Below are 22,539 nucleotides of genomic sequence, written 5' to 3' on the forward strand. Positions count from 1 at the left end.
GAGTCCCTTGCTGGTTCCAGCGTAGGAGGCAGCGCCTCATCCCTTTCCTTGTCCCCAGAGGAGCTGGAAGATAGGAGGAGAGAAAGGGAGCACCAGCTGGCTTTAGAAAAGCTCAGGTTAGAGCATGCCCAGGCTATGGCACAGCTGGGTGTTAAGAAGCAGCAGCTACAGACTGAGAGGGTCTTAGCGCAGGAGAGGATAGAGGAGGCTGAGAGGGCCTCCACCAGAGGCAAAGTAGCTCTGGAGTGTAGACCAGGGGTCTTCAAAGTGTGGGGCGCGACCCCCAGGAGGGCCGTGGAGTGATTTAATGGGGGTCGCGCATTCCCGGTCACACTTATGCCCATCTGACAACAAGGGATTCAGCCCCCCTCCTCCCCCGTAGTGTGTCTCAGCTCGAGCTGCTGTGGGCTCCGCTGGGCTGTGTCTGCAGTCTTATCTCCAGCACAGCCTGGCACGCCAGAGTTTTTCACAGGTCGTTAAAGACCATTTATATATTTACATGTGTGCTGTAAAAGTGTAGGCACTGCCCGCTGAGCTATCTTTTGACTAGTGGCCATTCTGTAATGCTGCTTTAGAGCCCGACCTTCCCAAAGTTCCTTAATGGAAAACCTGAACTGCATATCGGCAAAAAAAAACACAACCAAGTTAAAGATGTTTTTTCCTCTTGAAGATGCATGATTAGAATGCAAGACATTACACCACTTAATATATAATATTTACATTATAATTATCAGGCAGAGACTAAGGGTTTATGCCACAATGGATGAGTTTTCGCCATATGTTAAGCTAATAGCCCTTTATCTACTGTGGGCATTCAGAATATCAGAAAGCAGTGTCCCGAAATGAAATACGTGTTGCTAGGAAACATGTTGCAGCGTTAAGAATATTAGTGGGCTTTCAAAACAGCTTTGTACAAAACAGAAATTGTTCACGACATTAGCAAATTGTAACCTATCACCGACTGCATAACTTGGCCTTGAATCCTAAACACAAACACTAATTGTGTTAATTTATACATTTTGTGAGAAAATATTGCATAATTATTTAAAACTGCTTTGAGTTATCCTTCTGATGCTTTAGTAAAAGAGACCACCCTGGTCTCAATATTAAAGACCTGTTCCCCACCATTACTTTATTTCCTGCATGGAGGATCAACAAACATTGACATAGCCAATAGGTCTCGCTTTTGGGACCTTATAAGTATTTAGTTATGCAGCACAATATCCTTGGTGCAATAACATCTACTGTTGCATGGCTAAAAACGTATAAGGTCCCAAAGGCGAGACCTATTGGCTATGCCAATGCTCGTTTTTCTAGTTCCAGTACCCCCTGGGCCCCAACTCTGCCTATTCCTTACATTTGAATTTTACAATTACTGCAGTAGAGTGAGAATGCATTACAAGAAAAGAAATAGAAAGTAAGGATGCCAGAAGAAAAATACCAGCCATTTGATGGTTAAAGAGCCTGCAAAGGCCTCCTATTGACACTAAATAGGATTGTAAATAAAATCATATGCATTCATTCGTAATGTGACTTTTCTGTCCTTGTTCCCTTTAATTATCAGTCATGGATCATTGAGGCAGCTCTAGAACACAATTAAAAGTGCTTTCTAATTATATTTATTGTTCCAAGTACGCACAGATGAGTGCTGAAATATACAGCTTTAGGTGACTGCTTATTTTTGTACCGTCTGGGACATCAAAATAATGAGCAGGCATCCCTAACCATAGGACTGGAAGTTTGTTGCAGGATCAGCATAATGTTTATTTCCTCTACCCTCTATCCCTGATTACTGTCATAATAGCAATATTTTAACTTATATCTTAAACCCTACGCCGCCATCAGTAATATTCTGAGTTACTTCAAGTGTCTGGGAATGCACCCTGCATGCAGAGAACTCACTTCTCGTTCTCGCACTTCACTTTCACGCTCACCCTGCACTCACAGCGATCACAATGCACTCACACTGATCACCATGCACTCATATCATTCACCCTCTCACCCTGCACTCACAGTGATCACTCTGCAATCACAATCCACTTGCGTTGTTCACCCTGTACCTCAGCCTGCAGTCACACTACTCATCTGCACTCATCCTGCACTCATGTGACACCTCATTCTCACTGCTCAATTTGCAACTCGCTCAAACAAGCCCATCACTAACCATGCATTAATTCGTCCCACTCTGCACTTACATCCTCACCCAAATTCATATGTTCCCCTCACTCACTATGCAGTCACTCCTCTTTCCCTACTCTCACACTGTTGCATCGCTCACCGCGCACTCACATGGTCACTCTTGTTATCCACAGAGTGCAGAGGGTTAATGTGCCTGCTACAAAGACCATGTACTATGCAGATCACATAACTGAGTGTGAGTAAACTATGAGTAGCACTATAAAAAAAATGTTTGTCAGAAAGGTTCTAGAGAGAGATGAGGTACATTAGTGGTGAGTGGTAGTGAAGGAATGTATGGAGAAGGAGGAAACGGGGGATGGGGCACCAAAAAAGACTTGTGCTGTGTGTGACCAGTGCTAGGGCCAGCCCTGCCTGGGAGTGTAGGCCCCCGCGAAGTTTGGGTCTAGTGGCTTCCCTCCTTCTGCCTATTACTAATATTATTTACATTTGTAGTGTGCTACTGTTGCCAAAAGGTGTCCTGGGGCAAATAGCCATCTTCTGCCTGAAGGCAAATGAGAAACATATAGAAGGGTAAGGAGAACCAGCCAAATGGGGTGACCTACAGAGCATAGAGCCGGATGTTTATATCTTCCTAAAGGATAACGGTTCTTGGTGGAGCGAAGCAAAGGAGGGTGCACATTCCATAACTGTGTAGCCTGCACCAAAACAGCAAGACAGACAATTTGTGCCTTCCTGAATTAGGGAACAATAAGCAGAGTGGCACAGGCCAAGAGGAGCATACAGGTCTAACCCATGTGCTCGGTGAGGAGAGATGATAGGATGAGAAAGGACAGCAAGGGAGTGAGAGAATTTGATTGAAGAGGTCAGGGATGAGGAGAAATGTGAAGTGCCGAAGGGAAGTGCGGACACGCAAGAAGTGAGTGTGATGGAAAGTTGAGGGCACAGAGGAGGGCTACTGTCAGACTGTGAGAGAAGATAGCTGAGAGATGATCTGTGACCTAAAAAGTAATTTGATGCAACATGGGTGAGGGACTGCAGCGATAGGGGAAGAGAGGGAGTACTGGGGTGGGTGCTGAGCAGTGATTAATTTGTAATAAAACATGTGCCAGGGACCTCACCAGTAGGCCACTGCAACTTTAAACACCACCCACCCATTGCCTTGCCTGTGCGGCCAATGGCAATACCTATGCAACTTCCAACCATAACACTGTGCAAGTGTGACTATTTCAAGCCCTCACAGCTAAAAGAATGGCATGGATGTCAGGAGTTTATCATTTTTAATGTATATTGAATTAATAAACAGCTGTTCTGCTCATCTCTAAATTACACAGAGCCACAATGTGGCAGACGGTCATAGTGCTAGTGTGCACAAGTAGGTGCCAGTGCGGAGCACCGGAAACCACCTGCTCAAATTAAGCACTGGTGCTGAGGTAACAGGGAAGAGGGGCATTGGTTCAAGAAGGTGTGAAAGAACAAAGGAGAGATGTGAAAGACGAATGGGGGGACTGGAGAGGTGTAAGATACAAATAGACAACAATTTGAATGGAGAGACTTGAGGTGAATGAGAAGTAGAGATGGGCACGGGAAGTGACGGGCCAGAGGGACCTTGAGATAAATGCGAGAAACTGTTAGAGATAAGGGTAGTGAAAAGACAGAATGGCAAGAGGTGATTAAGGGTGAAATGAGAAGTTGAAGGGGGAGAGTTCAGAAGTTGTAAAAAGGGGTGAAAGAAAATGGCCTGCAAAGTGAGAGAGGGATCCGGGATTGGGAGAGGAGAGGAGAGAGGGATGGAAGGGAGGCATGAGAGGAAAGGGGCATGAGTAAATTGCTTAACTCTGCACAAGACCGCCAGGGTTTTAAGGGACCCCTGCTGCTCTCGGCCAGGGCCAGGTGAGCTTCTTATGTGGCAGCACGTATTCCTGCGGAGTGGAAGGCCCATCACAAAGGTTGACTAGACATCTTTCTGATGTTAATTGCTGTATTTTGGTTATAAACTGGTACTGATGGGGTGAAAACTTTCCTCAGTTTTACAGAGTGCAAAAAATGTCAAAATAACGAAGTAATTCTATCCCAAAATAACGCGCCATCACATAACATTATTTAAATTTTCTTCCCACACAATTTAGTCAAGCCTGTCGTATAATTTGGTCCTCACCTGCCTCATAATTCCAGGAGCCCTGCCTACAGGTTTAGAAATGTTTGTCAGGAGGGGGGTCCTTACAACTGAAAATATTGACAGGGGGGTCTCGGCACCCAAAAGTTTGAAGACCTCTGGTGTAGACTATCCCCTGCGCGCAGTTTTAATTTTCTGGACTCCCCAGGGCGGGTTGAGTCCAGTGGTGGCAGCTATATAGAGCCCAGTGCTAGCAGTCCCATTCCTAGTTCCCTGAGTATGGAACCTGTTTCCCAAGAGGAGGAGAACAGGTTGAAGTTCAGGAACCATAGGAAGCCACCTCACCAGAAGTGGGGGCATTTTGTGGATGACTGTTCTGATGCAAAGGAGGATTGGCTGGTGGCTAACCCGGGCAATGAGAGGGACGGAGTAGTGAATATATTTCTCAATTAGCAGTTGTTCAGTATTTGTTGTCCAGAGTTGCGCCAGCACCTGTCGAAGTTTGGATACTTTTGCCCTTGGAAGCTTGCTGAGGAAGTAGAGCGCTGGGAAAGTGCTAGAGGTTCTCTAGGGTCATTAGTGAGTGACTCCAAAAGTAGTGGTTCAGGTATCCTCCAGCCCAGCGTGGTGGAGGAGGCTCAGTGTAGCCCAGCTAGGTCCCAGGATAGCGAGGAGGGTGTAGGGGCTCACTGCCTGGCTCAGTGGAGCAGGAGTGAGAGGGAGACCGAGGGTCCCCAGACGCACAAAGCCCTGCCTCAGGACTTGGATGGTTTCTGTAGGGAACACCAGGTTGGGGACCTAGGCTGTCCTGTTAGTCCATTTGAGGAGGATCTCCTAGTGAGTAGAGGACCTGGAGCATCTGTAACCAGAGCTCCTGTGGTTCTACAGTCTGCGAGTACCGCTCCGGTAGGTAGGGTACAGGAGTCCAGCGTGAGGAGTGATTGAGGGACGAGTTTCCCAGTGGATGCACCAGTGGACCAGGGACTAGCCAGTTGGGCTAGATCTTCTTGGGGGGACCCGGGTGGCGCCATTTCTGGTATGGGGGATCTTCATTCACTGTCAGGTGGACAGGGGACAGGAGATCTGCACCAGACAGACAGTCACACAACATATGTGTCATTTGTTAGCCTCAGGGGGATGGTGTGTGAATCTGCAGAAGTCCTGGAGTGCCAGGCAATTATTCCACCAAAGGTTTTAGACCGGAGGTTGTAAGGCCAGGTTCAGGATCTGCCTGACCTGAAGGGTAGGACGTCTGTAAGCAGCGTTCTGACCGGTTCACCTTCCAGGGGAACCCCTCCAGTTGGGAGGGTGCAGACCTCTGGAAGGGGGTGCAGAGGGTGGGAGAGCCCACCTCTGACCCCGGTGCAACCTGGGGGGTTAAACCCTGGGTTGGAATGGCGTTCTAGGTGTACCCCTCGCAGGAGGAGGAGGAACCCTAGAAGAAGAGGTAGGGGGAGGAGAGCCTTCTCTGAGACTCCTGGTCCGCCTGAGGTTGTAGACCCTATGCTGGAGAACCAGTGGCAGTCTAGTCCTGTCTTGCAGACAGGAAGAGTGGAGAATGGCTGCTAAGTGCCAGGGGTTACTACCCCCCACTCTGTGAGTAGGCAGGAACCAGTGGCACATGGGTGGCCTAGGGGGCCTGGTCCTGGCCGAGGACAGCTGGAGAGTACCAGTGGGGTAGCCCAGTTAGTCCATACAGTAGTTTTAGAAGGAACCCCAGGGGTTCACAGTGGCGTAGAACAGGCGGGTGTCCCTGCAGTTGCGGGCCCGCGTCCGTGTTCTATCGCCCCAAGCAGGGAAGTCCAGCACGGTGGTGATAGGTCTCCCCTGCGTTTTGGCTGGAAGGAGGTTGTGTTGGACTTGGCCCTTCTGGCAGGTTCACCCCTAAACTTTTTGCTTTTTTTAATGGTGACCTGGTGATGGTGATTTTTGGGTTCCGCGCACTTTCACTGTGTCCCAGTGGAAAGTGCGTGCGCACTCTGAGTCCGTGGAGTCAGGTTGGCCTGTCCTCCCATAGGAATGCAAGGGGAATGTATGTGTCCCTGGTAGTTCCTGATCCGTGGGGTGTACAGGCTCGAGTCTGGTATGTGCGGACTCACGTGATTGAATGCTGCGAAATGATGTATGTGGCATGATTGTGTCTTGTGTAGAAGTGCCACTTCAAGGAGTTGGCATATTAGTGTAAAAGGTGCTGGCGTGTGATTGGCTGGGGCTGGCTGGGATGCCAGGTTCCATGAGTAATGATAGGTCTGCCAGGTGGTGAGTGTTGAGATTAGCATGCTGATGTGAGGGGAGAAGTGCACCTGGGTCCTGAATGGGGCTGGGTTTTCCCCACACAATGCTGGCTCCGCCCCCTGTGGTGCGTCTAACGACCCTAGCCCTGCCAGTGAATAGAGTGAGGGGCTGAGCACATCAAGAGTGCTCACCAACCAGCTGCGACTGGTTTTTCCCCTCACCCTGAACTAAGACAAAGGAATGACCAGTATAAGAAGGGGCTGTATCCCCTAACAAGATGTTCTCTTCCAGGATCCTGCCTGAGGGGGCTGCTGCTGTTGCTTGGCAGGAGGACCGCCACTTGAATTGCCTCCCTGCCTGGAGGCCCAGTGAGCTGGCTCTGGGCCCAGCCTTGCCCCCCCCTGCCTTGCTGCATTCCTGAAGGATTTTTGCTGGCTTCCAGCGCCTGGGAGCGCTTTGGTTGAGCCCCTAGCGCCTGGAGCGCTTTCTTTTTCCCCTAAGCGCTTGGGAGCGCTTTTCATTCAAAGCCGGTGCCCACCCGGCGTTCGCCCCACTTTATTGCCGCATTTTAAGGTCCCCTGGTGGGTGCCCACCCCGCCAGGGACATTGCTACTATTTCTTTGGCCCCCACAGCGAGTGCCCACCTCGCTTTATATTTAATTAACACGGGAGCCCACCCTGTGTTGAAATCACCACCGCAGCCCAGGAGTCCCTGCCGGGCCACCGCGCTGCCTACAGCGACCCGGAAGTCCCGCCTCCATTCCTCCAGTGCCGCGCTGCTATTGGCTGCAGCGCGACCCGGAAGTGTTGCCGCCTGAAACCGGAAGCGGACGGGAGCCCACCCTGCACTCCGGTGGAAAGAGAGAGCCGGCGCCTGGTCCCCCCCGGGGCTCCCAAAAGCGAGGGAGAGCCTCGGAGAGAGAGGGAGAAGTGTGGAGAGAACCCCCGAGGAGTGGGAGCTCTCGTGAAGAGCCGCCGAGAAGCAGTCCCGACGAGGTGCCTCCCCCCGCAGCAGCCTGGTGAGTGCGGGTTCCTCGGAGGGCAAGGGTTGGTCCCCAAGTCCCCCGAGCCGGACCCCGACCAGTGGGGCATTTGGTGCAAGAGCTCCGGGGCATTTCTGAAGAGCCCACGAGGCTCGTGGGCATTGCTATGTTTCGAGTCCCCAGGGAGGGGACTCCGAGGATACAGGGGGCATTTTTCCTGATTAGTAGAGCGGCCCCGGAAGGCAGCGGGCCGCTCCCACCTTGCCCCCCCCATCTGTTGTTTGTAGAGCCCCGAGGCTCACAGCGCGCCCATTGTATTTACGAGCCTGCGAGGCCCGAAGCGGCATTTCCTTGTTCTAGAGTCCCCAGGAGGGGGACTGCAACGACGCCGCAGTTGTGTAGAGCCCAGAGAGGCTCTGGGGGCATTCTTACTATGAGCCCAGAGAGTTCTGGCCAGAGCCTGCGAGGCTCCACCCTGTTGGCCACACCATTGTCTCCACAGCTGCCCAGCACTTCGTGGGCAGCTGCCACGTTTAGGCCCCTGACATTGGGACACAGGACGGCCTAGCCCTAGAGAGGCCAGTTGGCCTAGGGACTGCCATAGGCTGTGGCTAATGTGAATAATGCGCAATTGTTCTTACACCGCTGAATGTATGTCATGCATCATGTGTTTTCCTTCCCTACACTTCTGAATGTGTTGTGATGCATCATGTATAATATGCCTATACCCCTACAAGTATTGTGATACTTAGGTGGTTGTTCTTGCTAGTACAGGTGGTGCTAGTGAGGTCCTGGTTCCCTGCGTGACCTGTTACTAAGGTGGTTAGGGTTGCATAGGCGGTACTTACCGGTTACCAGTAGTTACTGGTTGTGTGCTTTATGTTCTATTTTATGCTACAGTGATTTATATTCTATGTTCTAAGTGCTAATTCTACCCAGTGCTAAGTTCTAAAAGTGCCTATTCCTGACAGTGGTCCACGTGGCCCTGTCTTGTACATATCCCCTGTAAATTCTGCCCGTGCCTGTTGGCACATTGTAACGTGTGTGTTTTATCTTATGTGTTTTGGTATATATACAAAGGCTATTTTTATACATAACCTTGTGTGGAGTTTCCTTTGTGGTGGGCCTTGGGTGTTGTTGCTGGGTGCGCGTGCAAACACTTAACCTACATAGCCTCCAAGTTTAGCCTTGCTGCTCCCGCCACGTTACCTAGAGGGTGAGCAGGGGTTATCTTGGCGTGTAACTCCCTTGCCCTGACTTAGGAGTGGTGGTCTCTGACTGACTTTGGCGCAAGCCCAGGCCAGCCAGGGATGCCATTTCTAACAGTGAGCAGGAGCCCTAGGGTTCTCAGTGTGAGCAGGAGCCCCAGGGGTCTCAGTGTGAGCAGGAGCCCTAGGGTTCCCAGTGTGAGCAGGAGCCCCAGGGGTCTCAGTGTGAGCAGGAGCCCCAGGGGTCTCAGTGTGAGCAGGAGCCTCACGGGATCTCAGTGTGAGCAGGAGCCCCAAGGGTCTCAGTGTGAGCAGGAGCCCTAGGGGTCTCAGTGTGAGCAGGAGCCCTAGGGGTCTCAGTGTGAGAGGAGCCCCACGGGTCTCAGTGTGAGCAGGAGCCCCAGTGGTCTCAGTGTGAGCGGGAGCCCTAGGGGTCTCAGTGTGAGCAGGAGCCCCAGGGGTCTCAGTGTGAGCAGGAGCCCCAGGGGTCTCAGTGTGAGCAGGAGCCCCAGGGGTCTCAGTGGGAGCAGGAGCCCCAGGGGTCTCAGTGTGAGCAGGAGCCCCAGGGGTCTAGGTGTGGACAGGAGTCCCAGGAATGTGAGTCTAAGAAGGAGCATCAGAGGATAGGATCAGAGAGTGAAAATGAGATTCAGAGTCCTGAGGATGAGTGTGCAGCTCTGGGAACAGCTGATGATGAGTAAGAGCCTCACTATCTTGGGGAGAGCAGGGCGCCCGGTCCTTCAGTGTGAAGACAAGCAGACCTAAGTATGAACGTGACACTCTGGGCACCTGTAAATTTGTGGATATGAACATGACTGAGCTTGGGCTAAACGGCAATAAAAGCAGGGTTTTTAGTTCTTAGTCAAGTCCAATGTCACTGGCCCTGCAGGCTATAAAAGGCTTTATTTGCCACAAACGTCTCCCAAAACTAGCCCTTGGTAGGAATCAAGCAATGCCTAATGAAATGTTGCAATCTACAAACAGGGGAACCTTTTTTTTTGGGGGGGGAGAGGAAAGGTAGGTGTGTGTGTGTGTATTGCGTGCGTGCATGTGTGTACGTGATGTGTATGTGATCTTGAGGCCCATCTTGGCTTTCCACCCCTACAGACCAACAGGTGCATTATCCCGGGGTCCTCTGTGTTAGCCCCTCCACGCTGTGCTGCAATTAAATCCAAGCTCGGTGCTGCCCCAGATCCTGAGCTCTGAGTGGTTGGAATGCGGGAACTAAATACAAGTTTGTGCAAAACCTTTCTGAAGAGCCTTGTATATTTGTTTGGTGTTTATTGCTTCGATGTGTTTATTTACCCGACCGGCCTGAATACAGTAAATCCGGGAACCCTGGAGGAAACGAGTCTGCTTTTATCCCCTTGCTGCTGACCTTGGAACAAATCCCATGCTGGGTCCCTAGCCAGAGCTAGTATTTTGCCCAGGGGTGTAGCTTAGTCAGTAAGATTGGGAGGGGGTGGGGGGCTTGAGCTTCAGATTTTCAGGCTGGCAAATAATGTTTGAATACATTATACAACACAACGTACATGCGAGGGGCCTAAATGGCGAGGAATGTGAATTGATAGGAGTTCTAAGAGAGAAAACACAATATTTTGTAAAATAAGCAATATTTTTGAGGACTTTCAAAAACAGAGTGTTTTTTTCTGTGTATGTAAAAAAATTACTGGTGAAATCCGACTGTCACTCTCACAATACCCGACTGAAAGCACCTATACCCAACTAAAATGCATTTATTTTGGGGGTGTAACAACCCAACACCACCCCCACCCCCCAAAAATGCCCCTGATAATGCCCACTCTCTGCAGATAAGATGCTCTGTGTAGTTCTCAGTCTACTGGAATGGACATCCCAAGAAGGTGGTGATGAGGCTGAGAGAGACCTAAGACCAGAGTTTCAGACTTTCAAACTGGGGAACCAGGCTTGAGTCTCGGCGCTGGCTCAACATCCTGCTATTCTGGGCAAATCACTTAATTTCTCCTGCTGTAAAACAAAATAAGAAAATACCCCGTTGGTTTACAAATCTGCAACACTTTGCCACTACTCGTGTATCACTCAAGTGTGTGCTTGTCTGTGTTTCATAGTTTCTGCTAATTAATCATTAACCATTAGTTTTAAGATACAAGGCGCTAAACGGACCGAAAACATATATCAAACCCATGAATTTAATCATTGCTCAGTTAATAAAGACAGTGGCAGTCTAGCAAGCAGTGCAAAAAGTGTCGACCATCCTATTGGTGAAATTGTTACAGATACAGAATACACTGACTTTTAAACCCTTGGGATCTATGCATGGAGTTTTGCTATGGTTCTCATTGAAAAGTCCAGTACTTAAGAACAGTAATTCTGTTTCAGCAGGCATGAGGGGAAAATGCAAACAACATCGGTTATGTTACAGCCTCGTAAGTAGCCCATAGGAGGTGCATGAGCGGGCTCCAGTGGAAGACTAATCTGCATTCCTCTTTCCTATAAACGCTCCGACTTCGAAGTCAGTCGAAACTAAAGTAAACACCAAGTCAAGCTCCCACAAAGACACAGCTTGACATTTGACCTCTGGCTTTAAATACGAATGAAACATGGCAAAATAAGAACAAGATTTAAAGGCATGTTCACAGAAAGCAGGTTTGTGGAAGAATACAGTAAACACGATTTTGGCAACAGGGGGAACCACCTGTACCTGGGGAGCCTAAAGCAAATAGAGCTAGCAAATAGAAAGCCAGAAAATGTGTGTTACAAACCACAAAGCATGGTAGTCAATGGGGAAAATGCATTCCCAGGTCAACTTTCTGAAAGTCCCCAGGATGTCTTTAGCAAACCAGACATCTGTGCTGCCTGGTAGGGTGCGACCTAACAAGGGCCTTACAGGTTTTAATAGGATGGAGAGTGTGAATAAACCATCTATATAAACAGCATCTAAACATGTACTTTAGATGTTGTCAAGCTTCTGATCAGGAAGCATGTCCACAATGTTTCCTACTTCGTTTCGGGCAACCTTCAAATCATTTCAGAGTGGTCACTTTCATCCGAAAACATCGTTTAGAGATATGTTTGCAGACTCTACTGCAAAAAATCAAAAACGATTGGGAGAACATTAGAGACTGCACAAAAACCAGCTAAGAATGCTAGTCCTAGTTCTGTCATGAGTTCCCTCTTGGGTGGCATTCTCTGTCTCTAGGTGCCACACTGATCTTGAAATAAGCCATACAAGGAAGATTCCAATTCATCAATGTTTTAATCAACTCTCATAGGAAGCAAGCAGAGCTGCTCAGCTGCAAGATGACGCATCTTGTCGCATGGACTGTCTCGTGGCTCTCCTATCTCCAATATTTCACCACCTCTCACTCCTCTACTCGCTACCTCTCCTGGCCTTAACTGCAACACTGTGCAGGAAGCAGCGGTGCCGCCCTATAGAAAGAGAGCAGCTCGTCTCTTGCCCCATGTGCGCAAACATGAAGGTTGAGACAACCATGTACCTGGCCCTAATTGTGTGGGCTGCTAGACTGTCCCTAGTGTGTCACCCATATGCACATCGTTTTTTTCTATTTTTTAAAGAAACATACCTTTCAGGGCTCTTCCTCTTTCGGGTTGAATCACTAAATGCCTTGACTATAAAGGGCACATGAATAAAAAGTTCCTTACCTCAAAACTGTCTAACTCTGCTGGGGAAACACTGTTTCCATGCCTCTGCGAATTCAAGCTTTGCTGATTTGCCTCAGATTGACATCTTAATGTTATCTTCATGTGCCTTTATTCAATATTTATGCTTCAAGAGCAACTTGAAGTGGAAATTATTTACATGAAATATGACATAAATAAAACGTATATAATCAAATTCTTGGCTCGTCCTTCACTTACTTTTACATCCAAGGTAAGAGTAGTATGAATCAAAGCCGCTGCTGAAGAAAATAATCTGTAGGTCTTCAAAGGATGTTCCTGTGGACATGAAAAGATGCAAGGCAAAGTAGCAGAGATGTAAGATTCAGTGGACAGATGCAGTGGTATAAAGGGAAGTGGATGCGAGTCCCCCCTTCAAAGCTTCAAAGCGTATGAATTTCTGTTGCTACATGCACATTTAAGAAACCTTTTGTTGCAGTACTATATGGACACCCTGTCAGGGCTTCTCACAGGGGAATACCAGGACGGGTTCCCAAGGCAAGCGCCAGGATGCCCTTTGTGGTGACAGGTTGCGCTATATAAGTATACCTACATTTACATTTACATTTACAATACATTTTCCAACACACTGTCATTGGTATAAGTCTGCATGATCAGAGCTGCCTCTTGCTGCAACACAGTTCTTACAAAGTAAATTGAGCATCCATTTTGCGATTCAAGGAACCAGGAATGGAAATGAATCCACTCAGCAATGCAACTGACGTGATTCTTTAGGTCTCGCCTGCCTGTCTACTGGAAGGGGTATTATTTAACACGAAGGGCATGGAGCCCGCTCATTGCTTACCATTGTTTGGAATAATAGTCACGCTTCTTTGCCGCCTCCTAATTGGCTAGTGTGAACTGGGCATCTTTGTAGGAAACTGGCTCTTTATATTGTGGACCAAAACGAGGTACAGTGTATAAAGAGTCCAGGCAATCCTTATTGGTTTACAGAGGTAAAAAATGATAACACTAAATGCTCTCTTTTGTGGTAAAGTGGCCGAGCAGTTTTGGCTTATCAGAGGGTAGTGCTAAGTATTAGCTGTACTCACAGAGCCAATAAATGATGCACACACTCAAGAATAAATATGAGACAAATAAAAAAAAAAGTCATATTTGTGTATACATTTTTATACCGAGAACTTCATTATCAGGTAAGTACTTTTTAAACTATTAAATCTCCCAGGTAAGTAAACAGTTCACTTAAATGCAATGCTTCCCGAAGGGAGAAAAGACATATGTTGCATACAGGTATTTGCTTTCAGTTTCTGGGGTCTCCTTCGGGACTTATGGTCGTAGGGGGCCAAGGTCCAAAGTACATCCAAAAGGTACTTGTTACCTGCCCTGGGGCATCCAGGTGCAGAGGTGCAGGTCGGGTTGGTAGCTTTGCACACTACGTCTGTTTTAAAGAAACTGGTTGCAGAGGGGGGCTTGGAGATACGTCTGTGCATCCCTACTGGGGGTATCGGGTCTCAAGTGTCCTGGGAACAAATGGGTACAGCCAGTTCATTGGTACCCAGGCTGGGGCACTCGGGTGCAGATTGGATAGGACGGCTGCCATTGTCGGTCTCGCTGGATGAGAGTGCAGAAATCAGAACAGCTGGGCCAATCTGGAATTTGGACTCTGAGGTGCTGACGTCCTTCGTCGACTGCTCGGTCTTGGTGCTGTTAGAGTCCTGACTGCACTTAAACAGGCTTTGGTTGCTGCAAGCAGTCCAGTACCCTTGGTATTGGTCCTGTGCTGTTCTTGTCGGTCTTGGTGTCCTCTTAATCAGTGGGGGGACAGATCTGACCTTCAGGAGCATAGGCACTTCTTCCTGGGAGGCTGCTGCGTAGGGCTGGTGTATAGCGTCAGCACGGTAAACCGGACTCTGCTTCTTCAGTGCCTGCGGACTTCAGGGGAGTAGCTTCTCTACTCCAAAGGAGATTGCTGGCAATTTGCGAAGAGCTTGCAGTCTACAGTGGTTCTTGGTAGTTGCTCGACTGTAGGATGTGTCCCTCTGTCACAATTGTCGATACTGGGGCAGGCAGGCAGGGATTGTCACAAAAAGTCCACAGCAGTCTTCGGTACTAGTGGTGCCTCCTAAATACTCAATTTAAGGTGTTAAAGGGAGTGACAGGTAAAAGGCAATGGGCTACTTATATTTAGGGCGACTACACCCTTATTTCACCACTTCCTGTGGGAAGTGGGCATAACGCTGACCCAGTGCACCTAATTCCACCAAAAACCAAGCTGGTGGAATTCTACGTTTTGTGTTCGCATTGGGTATCCCACCTTAGGGAACTAGCCTGATGGGGAACACACCTCGTGACTAGCTAATTTTCCATCGTGTCCTGGTGTCAAATGGGCCCGGGGAAGGGGTGGCATTTCTCCTGTCTGGGAAAGCCTTGGGTTACGTATCAAAGGTGGCAGAGGCCTTTGAAGCCTCCTGCCTTGATATGCTGATTACTTAGTCATCCTGCTTGGAGGAGGTGAGAAGCCTCTTGCTGGAGCAGGCATTGTTTCTGCCCTCAGAGCGCAGGCTCTCACCTGTAGGGGATCAGAAACCTGTCGGTGTGGCAGGCTGGTCTACACCAGTCAGCCAGTACACTAGAAGTCGGTAGATTTTCAAGAGGTACCTCTAAGGTGCTCTCTGGGTGCATGTATTAATAAATCCATCACTGTAATCAGTGTGGGTTTATTAATACGAGATATTTGATAGCAAAAATCTCTATATTCAGTGAAGCCATCTTGTATCTGGGGAACTCGTAATTTTCAGGGTCCACCACATGTACTTAAAAATGGCTTCCCTGTTCACTTGTAATTTCTAAGAATCGACTTAGACATCACAGGGGCATATCTGCTCATGCAAATATGTCCAAACGTGTAGTATAGTGCCCCCTACCTTTGCGCTGTAAGGCCTGCTGTAGGGGTGACGTACCTATACTGCATGCAGTGTCTGCAGGCATGGCACACAGGAGGTGTGCCATGACATGTCTTCATGTCTTCACTCATGTCTTCACTCTTCTCTGCACCAAATCATGCAGCCTTGCAATGGCAGTGTGCTGGGGGGTCCCTTAGGATGGCACAATACCTGCTGCAGCCTTTAGGGACCCTCCCCAGCCTCCTTGCTCTAGGTACCAGGAGTACAATTTACTAGAAACTGACAGGTGGTGCTAAAGGTATTGCCAATTGGAGGAGCATTGTTCCGTTTTAGGGAAAGAGATCTGGTACTGGGGACCTGGATAGCAGGAACTCAGTGCACTTCTGTCAAATTCACTGCTGCACTTATGATAGACAGCTTTTTATTTATATTTTTATATTGCTCATCCCCCATACACATATGCGTTTCAGGACACTTCCTCTGTTTCCAGTTCCGATGCTGCTTTTCTTGGACATTGTTTATCTATGCTGACATCTTTTGTGTACCTTAGTTACGCTCTGTTTGCTAGCGATATTGACACTATGTTTATTGCACAGTCCAGATATATTTGCAGAGTAAGAAAGTCACAGATCTTTCGAAAAAATGACCTACTCGATCATAGCAGAACTTGACCCATACATGTTGGCTGACACTCTGCTAGATCCATAACTTATGTGTTTTTGGAATAAGGGGCATGTGCTGGTCAGAGAGGTTTCCCCGGAGAATTGGTAATTCCGGCCCCCATATCATCCTACCTTATATTTGTATGAATGGGAACAATTGCACTTACTCTTTAGTAACTTAAACGTTCTGTAGCATGATTTTCGAATAAATTATCAACGGACTATGCTAAGACAATGCGTGATTATTTGGCTATCCTGAAGACTCAAGAATGAGGGTGCTGATGGGTTGTGCAGCGGAGTTTGATCGTATGCGATTACTAATGCAGATTCTGAAGCTCTTACTTATACATATGATCAGTGCCCAACTTCCCTCTAAAAGTGTTTAATGGTGTGTTCATCCTTTATTGCCAGTTTTTCACCCTCCATTTGTGTGCCTGCTTTATTTGCACCGCGGCCCGTTCAGGTAGGAGCGGTGGGGCCGGGTGGGGGGAATTCGATGGATAATGAACAGGGATAATAAAATAAATGATTAATTTCCCCTCGTCATCGTCTGTCGAAATTCCCCCCCCCCACCCCCCCCCCCCCCCCCCCCACCCAGCCCACCGCTCCTACCTGAACGGGCCGCGGCTGCTTATTTGATTGTATGAAGTTTTTCGTGTGTCCATCATATTCTAAAGTGCAGTCAGGAAGTATTTGACAAGACTGTGAGATTACACAGCTGAAATCACAGTGTTTGGTTTTACACCAAATAGATTGACTTCTTTTTATGTATTTTCTACAGAAAGTTCTCTTTGCCCTCTGCGCTCTAAATGCTCTGACCACCACAGTGTGCTTGGTGGCTGCTGCCCTCCGCTACCTCCAATTGTTCGCTTCAAGAAGGCCCTGCACAGTAAGTGAGTGCCAGGCACAATGACAAGCAGTTTTGTCTTTAAGAAACATTCCTCTAGCTTGATTAAAATGTGTGCTGCTTCTGTACTTCAAATTCCGTGTTTAGCTTAGAAATGTTGTTGTTTTGTAGTATACTCTGGTAAGGAAATCACTGCATCACACTTTCTCTACATTCATTTCGCCTGCTTTTCGGGCACTTCCATCTTGTGCCTATTTGTCACTAATGCAAGTCTTACAACCTATGTGTTGAGGTTTAATAACTTATGTTCAAGGTTTAAAAAAATGCATAAAATATAGCACGTATCACTTATGTTCTCTGACTCAGTTATTCCAAGTATCAATTTCATTGACTAGTTTTCCTTTATTTGTATGGCTTTATATTATGCCTCTATTCCTAGTTAATGGTGAGTCAGAATGGAGAGCCAGATGTAAAAAGCAATTTTGTGATTGCTAACACTGCGAATCGTAAAATCACAGGGTTTGGAAATGCATAATTACTATTAAAATATGTATTAAACCCGATTTGCTTTTGGAAGACCCTTTATCACTTGCAAATTGCAAATGTGTTTTGTCTTATGGACTTTATCAAGACTTTTTAATAAGTTAGTTCTTCAGAAAGTCGGAAGAAGAATAATGTAGTCTGTGCTGTTTTAGAAGAGAAGATATAGAGTCTGACATTGCTAATGTGTCCTATGACCATAGTAATGTATGAGCAGGTCAGTTTTCCACACCAGCAATCAATGTAGGTAATGAGATACAGCTTAAAAATCCAAGGGCATGTATTGCTTGAGTGCCACAAGAGTACATGCAGATACCAGATTAATTGCAGTTCCATAGCCTCTGGCAGCCTTCATTTCCAGTGTTCGACCTGTCATACATTATTATTGTTTTGCATTGTGGCTTTATTACTGTTTTGGCACTGCATAAATACTTAACACATTGTCCTAAATTAAGCCTGTCTGCTCAGTGTCATATCTGCCAGGGGGTTGGGCTTAAGGTAATTTAGTGACTTTGAGAGTTCATACTGACAGGTGTTGTGATTGTCCTTAAGGTCGGTAGTCACCCACCACAAATAATAATCCCATTTCTTACAGTGCCCAGACACTTGCTTGGCGTGGTGACCTCAGTAAGTCAAAAAAATGCTCTCTTAATGAAAACATTTTCACTATTCCATCATCCCAATGGGAGGTGGCATTTCCTACAACAGTACACACACATTGTTAAGCAGATTAATTGCAGTTCCATAGCCTATGGCAACCTTCATTTCCAGTGTTTGGCCTCTCATACATTATTATTGTTTTGCATTTTGGCTTTATTACTGTTTTGGTACTGCATAAATACTTTACACATTGTCTTAAATTAAGCCTGTCTGCTCAGTGCCCAGACACTTGCTTGGCGTGGTGACCTCAGTAAGTCGAAAAAATGCTCTCTTAATGAAAACATTTTCACTATTCCATCATCCCCATGGGAGGTGGCATTTCCTACAACAGTACACACATTGTTGAGCATGAGGCCCTTTGAGCAGTGATGTGCCACATTGCAGCTAGAGTTTTAGTAAAGCTGGAAATCAACGACTATATTATACATAATTAAATACATCCTATATTTTAAATGGAAATTGGGTCATTTAATCGTCTGAAAGTTAATAACACCTCTAATGGGCCAATGTACGCAGACTAAATTTGCACACTTTGTATCACAATATCTAACTGTAATGAATCAATGTTGTCCTGTGGTGCCATAGATTTGACAATTTAGCACTGCTTTGTACAACAGCCCTTTAAAGCTGAAGGGATTGCCTTCAATTGCTGACTTTTCGCTGCACAGATACTACTTCTTGATTTCTGGTGGCCTTGGGGGCCACTGGATTCAGTCTGTGCACTAACGCTGTCCCAAAACACTTAGAACAGCAGTATTTTCCTCCTGTGATTCTAATTCATCGCTGAGAAGTGCTTCTGGTGTCCTTAGGAATCTGGAACCACTATGATGTTAAATATTCTGAATCTTCGCTGACCATTGTTAGTTATTTTTCTGCTGTGCTGTTTTGACTCATCAGGCTGTCACATAGATCTGTGGACAACACTACCTGGATTTATAAAACAACTGTTTATTAGATTATCTCATAATCTGAAGCCATACATTTAATGCAGCAGCTGCATTCTCTAATAGTACATGTTCTTGGCCAGCAATTTCAAAGTAGCCATATCTGATGGTGGCAATGTGCAATGTAACATGATTGTATGTTGTGTTATTTGACAAGGAAGAATCCCAGATTTCTGCAGAAGAAGCTGAAGAAAATGTGCACATCCCAGATCCAGAAGACTTTGTGCCTCCTGTTCCTCCACCATCGTACTTCTCTACATTTTACTCATGCACCCCCAGAATGAATCACCGGTAAAGTAACGAGACCTTTATTTGTGACATGTCTTACTGTTTTTCTGCGTGTATCACTATGTGTGAAAATAGGAAGAGATCACCCCCATAAATTGATTGGGTTTGGAGGAGGAGTTTGTGCTTGAGGAAAAGTATTTACCTTTAGAAAGACAAAATGTTACAAATGCAAATGTACTTTTGCTAAGCATTTACGCTTGCGGTAATGTACACACTGTAAACTTATTCAGGTGTATCTGCTTGTTCTTGCAACTTTAACAATTTTCCAAGTGTACTCCTGGAATTTTTTAAGAATTTAGAAAGTATGTTTTATGTTCTAACTGGCTAGTTGTGGTAAAGACGATATTTGCATTTTTTAATTAATTCATCAGGAAACAAGATGCAAAATATAAATGAATCTAAATAAGTATATTTTGATACAAACAATTATCTCCATTTTGTATAGGCAAAATAAATCTATAGCTAGTAATTAGCTGCTTTTGAAAAGAAAAAAGAAATGACAAAGGATCAACACTGAAACGAGAAAATATTATGGAATTGTATATCTAAATTCCTTTGAATAAAACCGTCATGAATTTTCCAAATTTGATACTTTATTTTACTAATTAAATGTGCATATATTACCAATTTTCCGATTCTCTGATCTTGAAAAGTTTGGATTGCAAATCTGTAAAAACAGAACAATCCTTTGATTTCCACTTTGCAGTGATTGTAGAATAAAACCAGTTAGTTTATCTTCTAGTTTACTCAAAAAAATAATAACCACTAACAGGCTACAAAAAATATGAAAAGCGGTAGTAGAAACAATTTAGTAAGGGCCACTCGGCCAATTAGTGATAACGACATATGATTCCAATGATAAGAGGAGTGCAATTCAAATCATATAGGGCATTTAAATGTTCAGAAAATGAGTCCCCAGATATCTTTTTGGTATGAATTATGACCTGCTTCATCTCCATTTATTAAAATACTTGCAGTTGAACCTTAATATAAAGACGGTACCAACCTCCTGAGTTGTGGGCGAATATTATAAGCTGAGACAGCTCATTTGGTTGAAATGACTCTGATATCAAAAAGGATAATCATTGCTTGTTTCTCTACTTGTGTGAAGATATCAATAGTAGTGGCCATAAAGATGGTGTTTGATGATAGAAAATGACCCAATAGATATCCAGGCTGGTCTGTTATCAATCAGATCCCAGATTTTCTCAAAAGTAAAGTGAGATTTATGAATGAAACTGATTAAGAAAATCTTCAATGCTTTTTTTAATCTCCATGATAGAAGCCTGAAATTGTTAGATTTGGAATATGTAATTGCTGTAGTAGCTCTACCGCATGGTCCGGAAAACAAGGAGGGGTGGACATCGTGCTCAAAAGAATCCCTGAAATCAGAAAATAATCCAACCCGGATGCTGTCTTAAATGGCCTTGAGAAACAGTATTTTGCTTTTGGATTTTTTCACCTCTACGGTTCACACATTACTAGTTCGTCATTTATTTCTCTGAAGATTTTTGCTGTGTGTGCTTAATATTGAATTCATTTGGAGTTCAATAAATCCAGTGAGACATTTGGAAAATAATTCAAATCACCTGCAGTATAATTTCTTCAATTTTGTTAGTTGATAATTACCAAGCTGGATCCTACAAAGGAGATGGATCATTTGTAATTAGGCCACTGTAGGTAGCTAGTTGGTAAGAGAGCCTATATGGCTGACACATCACAATTACCCAGTAAGCTTCTTGATCTGTGTCCGTGGACAATACTTTATACTAGTAAGATCTCAATCCTTATATGGGATGCTAGGGCCAAGTGAAAAAACACAGTCTTAAATGCAGCCACAATCAATTTCTTGAAGAAAAATAATGTTTGTCATGTCGCCATCAACTTTTGTTTAGTACCCTTTGGAAAGCAATTCACATTCAAACTAACATTTTCCAAAGAGTCCTGCTGATTCACTTATTTTACATTTTCTTTACTAAAATGACTAATATAAACAGATTCTGAAAAACATACCCAAACAGTATACCTTAGTATTTCTTTTCAAGACTCACCTTCCAACAGTTTCCTAGTCTACTTTACATGCTCTCCTGACCGCTTATGCCCCCCACTGGCTATTTCGGGAAACTAGGTGCACCCCTTTCTACCAGTATTCTGACCCTCACAAATTCCCTATCAATGGTACCTTGATAATGCAGCATTGGGACTGAGATCTAGGAGACAGGACACAAATCAGAAAACAAACTAAGAATGAGAAAACCGAAGGAGAAGAAAGAGAGCTTTTGTGCTGGTACATTGTTATATCAAATAGTTTTAGAATATGCAGTAAAGCAAGTAGTTAGGCATTCATGACACCTGAATCCCTTATCATTTTTCTTCAAACCTCTACATCTATAAATACATGAAATATTCCTGAATGTAGGATGTTCAATTTGATGATTTCTTTACAAATTACACGAAAAGTTCTAGGGGACTAGCCTGATTTCAGGGGGAAACGAATGGTACAATGTGGGGGCTGATAATTGTGACATCTCCCTGAAGATTATGCAAAATGTTTTTACAAATCAAACCTTCTAGCAGGGAACTCACATATCTGCCTTTCTCTCTAGTCTCGCAAAAGTTCTAGAACACCCACCAATCTTCGATTGCACAATTGCAGCTATTTTCAAGCTCTTCTCCCACTTTTTGAGAGACTATCTCTTTTGTCAATTTTATGATTTTGACTTCTCATTATAATCCTCAATTTCTGAGACTTGCGGTCCTAATTAACCTACTCGGGTCATAACACTGCGAATTTAAAATTAAGATTATCTGTTTGTATTTAAAGGGATGATTTCCATTTGATGATAGCCTTTATTTTTCGCAAAATAAAACCTGGTGATGGAATATTATCTAAAAGGCCATACTCCGATTCAGGGACACTCCCTAGCATTGAGAAGAGCCCAACCTCTTTCCTAGTGACATTCGGTTGAACATTACAATATCTGCACCAAACACTTATCAATGAGCCCTTAAGTTTGAGGACCGAACCAATACCCTCGAGTTAGTCAGTACGTTTATTTTCAATGAGTACTGTGAACATGAAAAATTAGGATTATCAACTATTTGAATTTGTATTTTATTTTTGTAAAGCCCTCTCCCACCATTACTAGGGTATCATGGCCCTAAAAACAAAGCTTCTTAAAAAGTACACACAACCACCAATGCTACCACAGTCTAGTAGGTTTGGGGTAATAACCAACCAGGTTTTAAATAGCCTTCTGAACGTCAGTAACACAGGTTTAGAATGGGGTTAAGCGGGATGCATATACCATTTTGCTGCAGCTGCGATTGATTTAGCTGTGCCTGCAATACATTTTAGTTGGGATTGTGGGGTTGAAATAAGATAGAGATTGGCAGATC

At 45.5% G+C, this 22,539-nt stretch overlaps 1 protein-coding gene across 4 annotated transcripts in view; it reads left to right on the plus strand.

Annotated features, from left to right (window-relative positions):
- The window catches only part of ENTREP1 (endosomal transmembrane epsin interactor 1), a 185,163-nt gene that overhangs the window by 77,985 nt on the left and 84,639 nt on the right, over nucleotides 1–22,539 (plus strand). For 3 of the 4 annotated variants that reach the window (XM_086961243.1, XM_086961245.1, XM_086961247.1), the window contains exons 5-6: nucleotides 16,643–16,750; nucleotides 19,010–19,143. In XM_086961243.1, coding sequence (XP_086817369.1) covers nucleotides 16,643–16,750; nucleotides 19,010–19,143 — 242 coding nt within the window. Of the gene's footprint in view, nucleotides 1–16,642; nucleotides 16,755–19,009; nucleotides 19,144–22,539 lie in introns of all 4 variants that reach the window. The other variant, XM_086961244.1, reaches the window with a different exon arrangement.

The sequence above is a fragment of the Lissotriton vulgaris genome, chromosome 3_1 (genome assembly GCF_964263255.1).
Source record: "Lissotriton vulgaris chromosome 3_1, aLisVul1.2, whole genome shotgun sequence".
NCBI lineage: Eukaryota > Metazoa > Chordata > Amphibia > Caudata > Salamandridae > Lissotriton > Lissotriton vulgaris.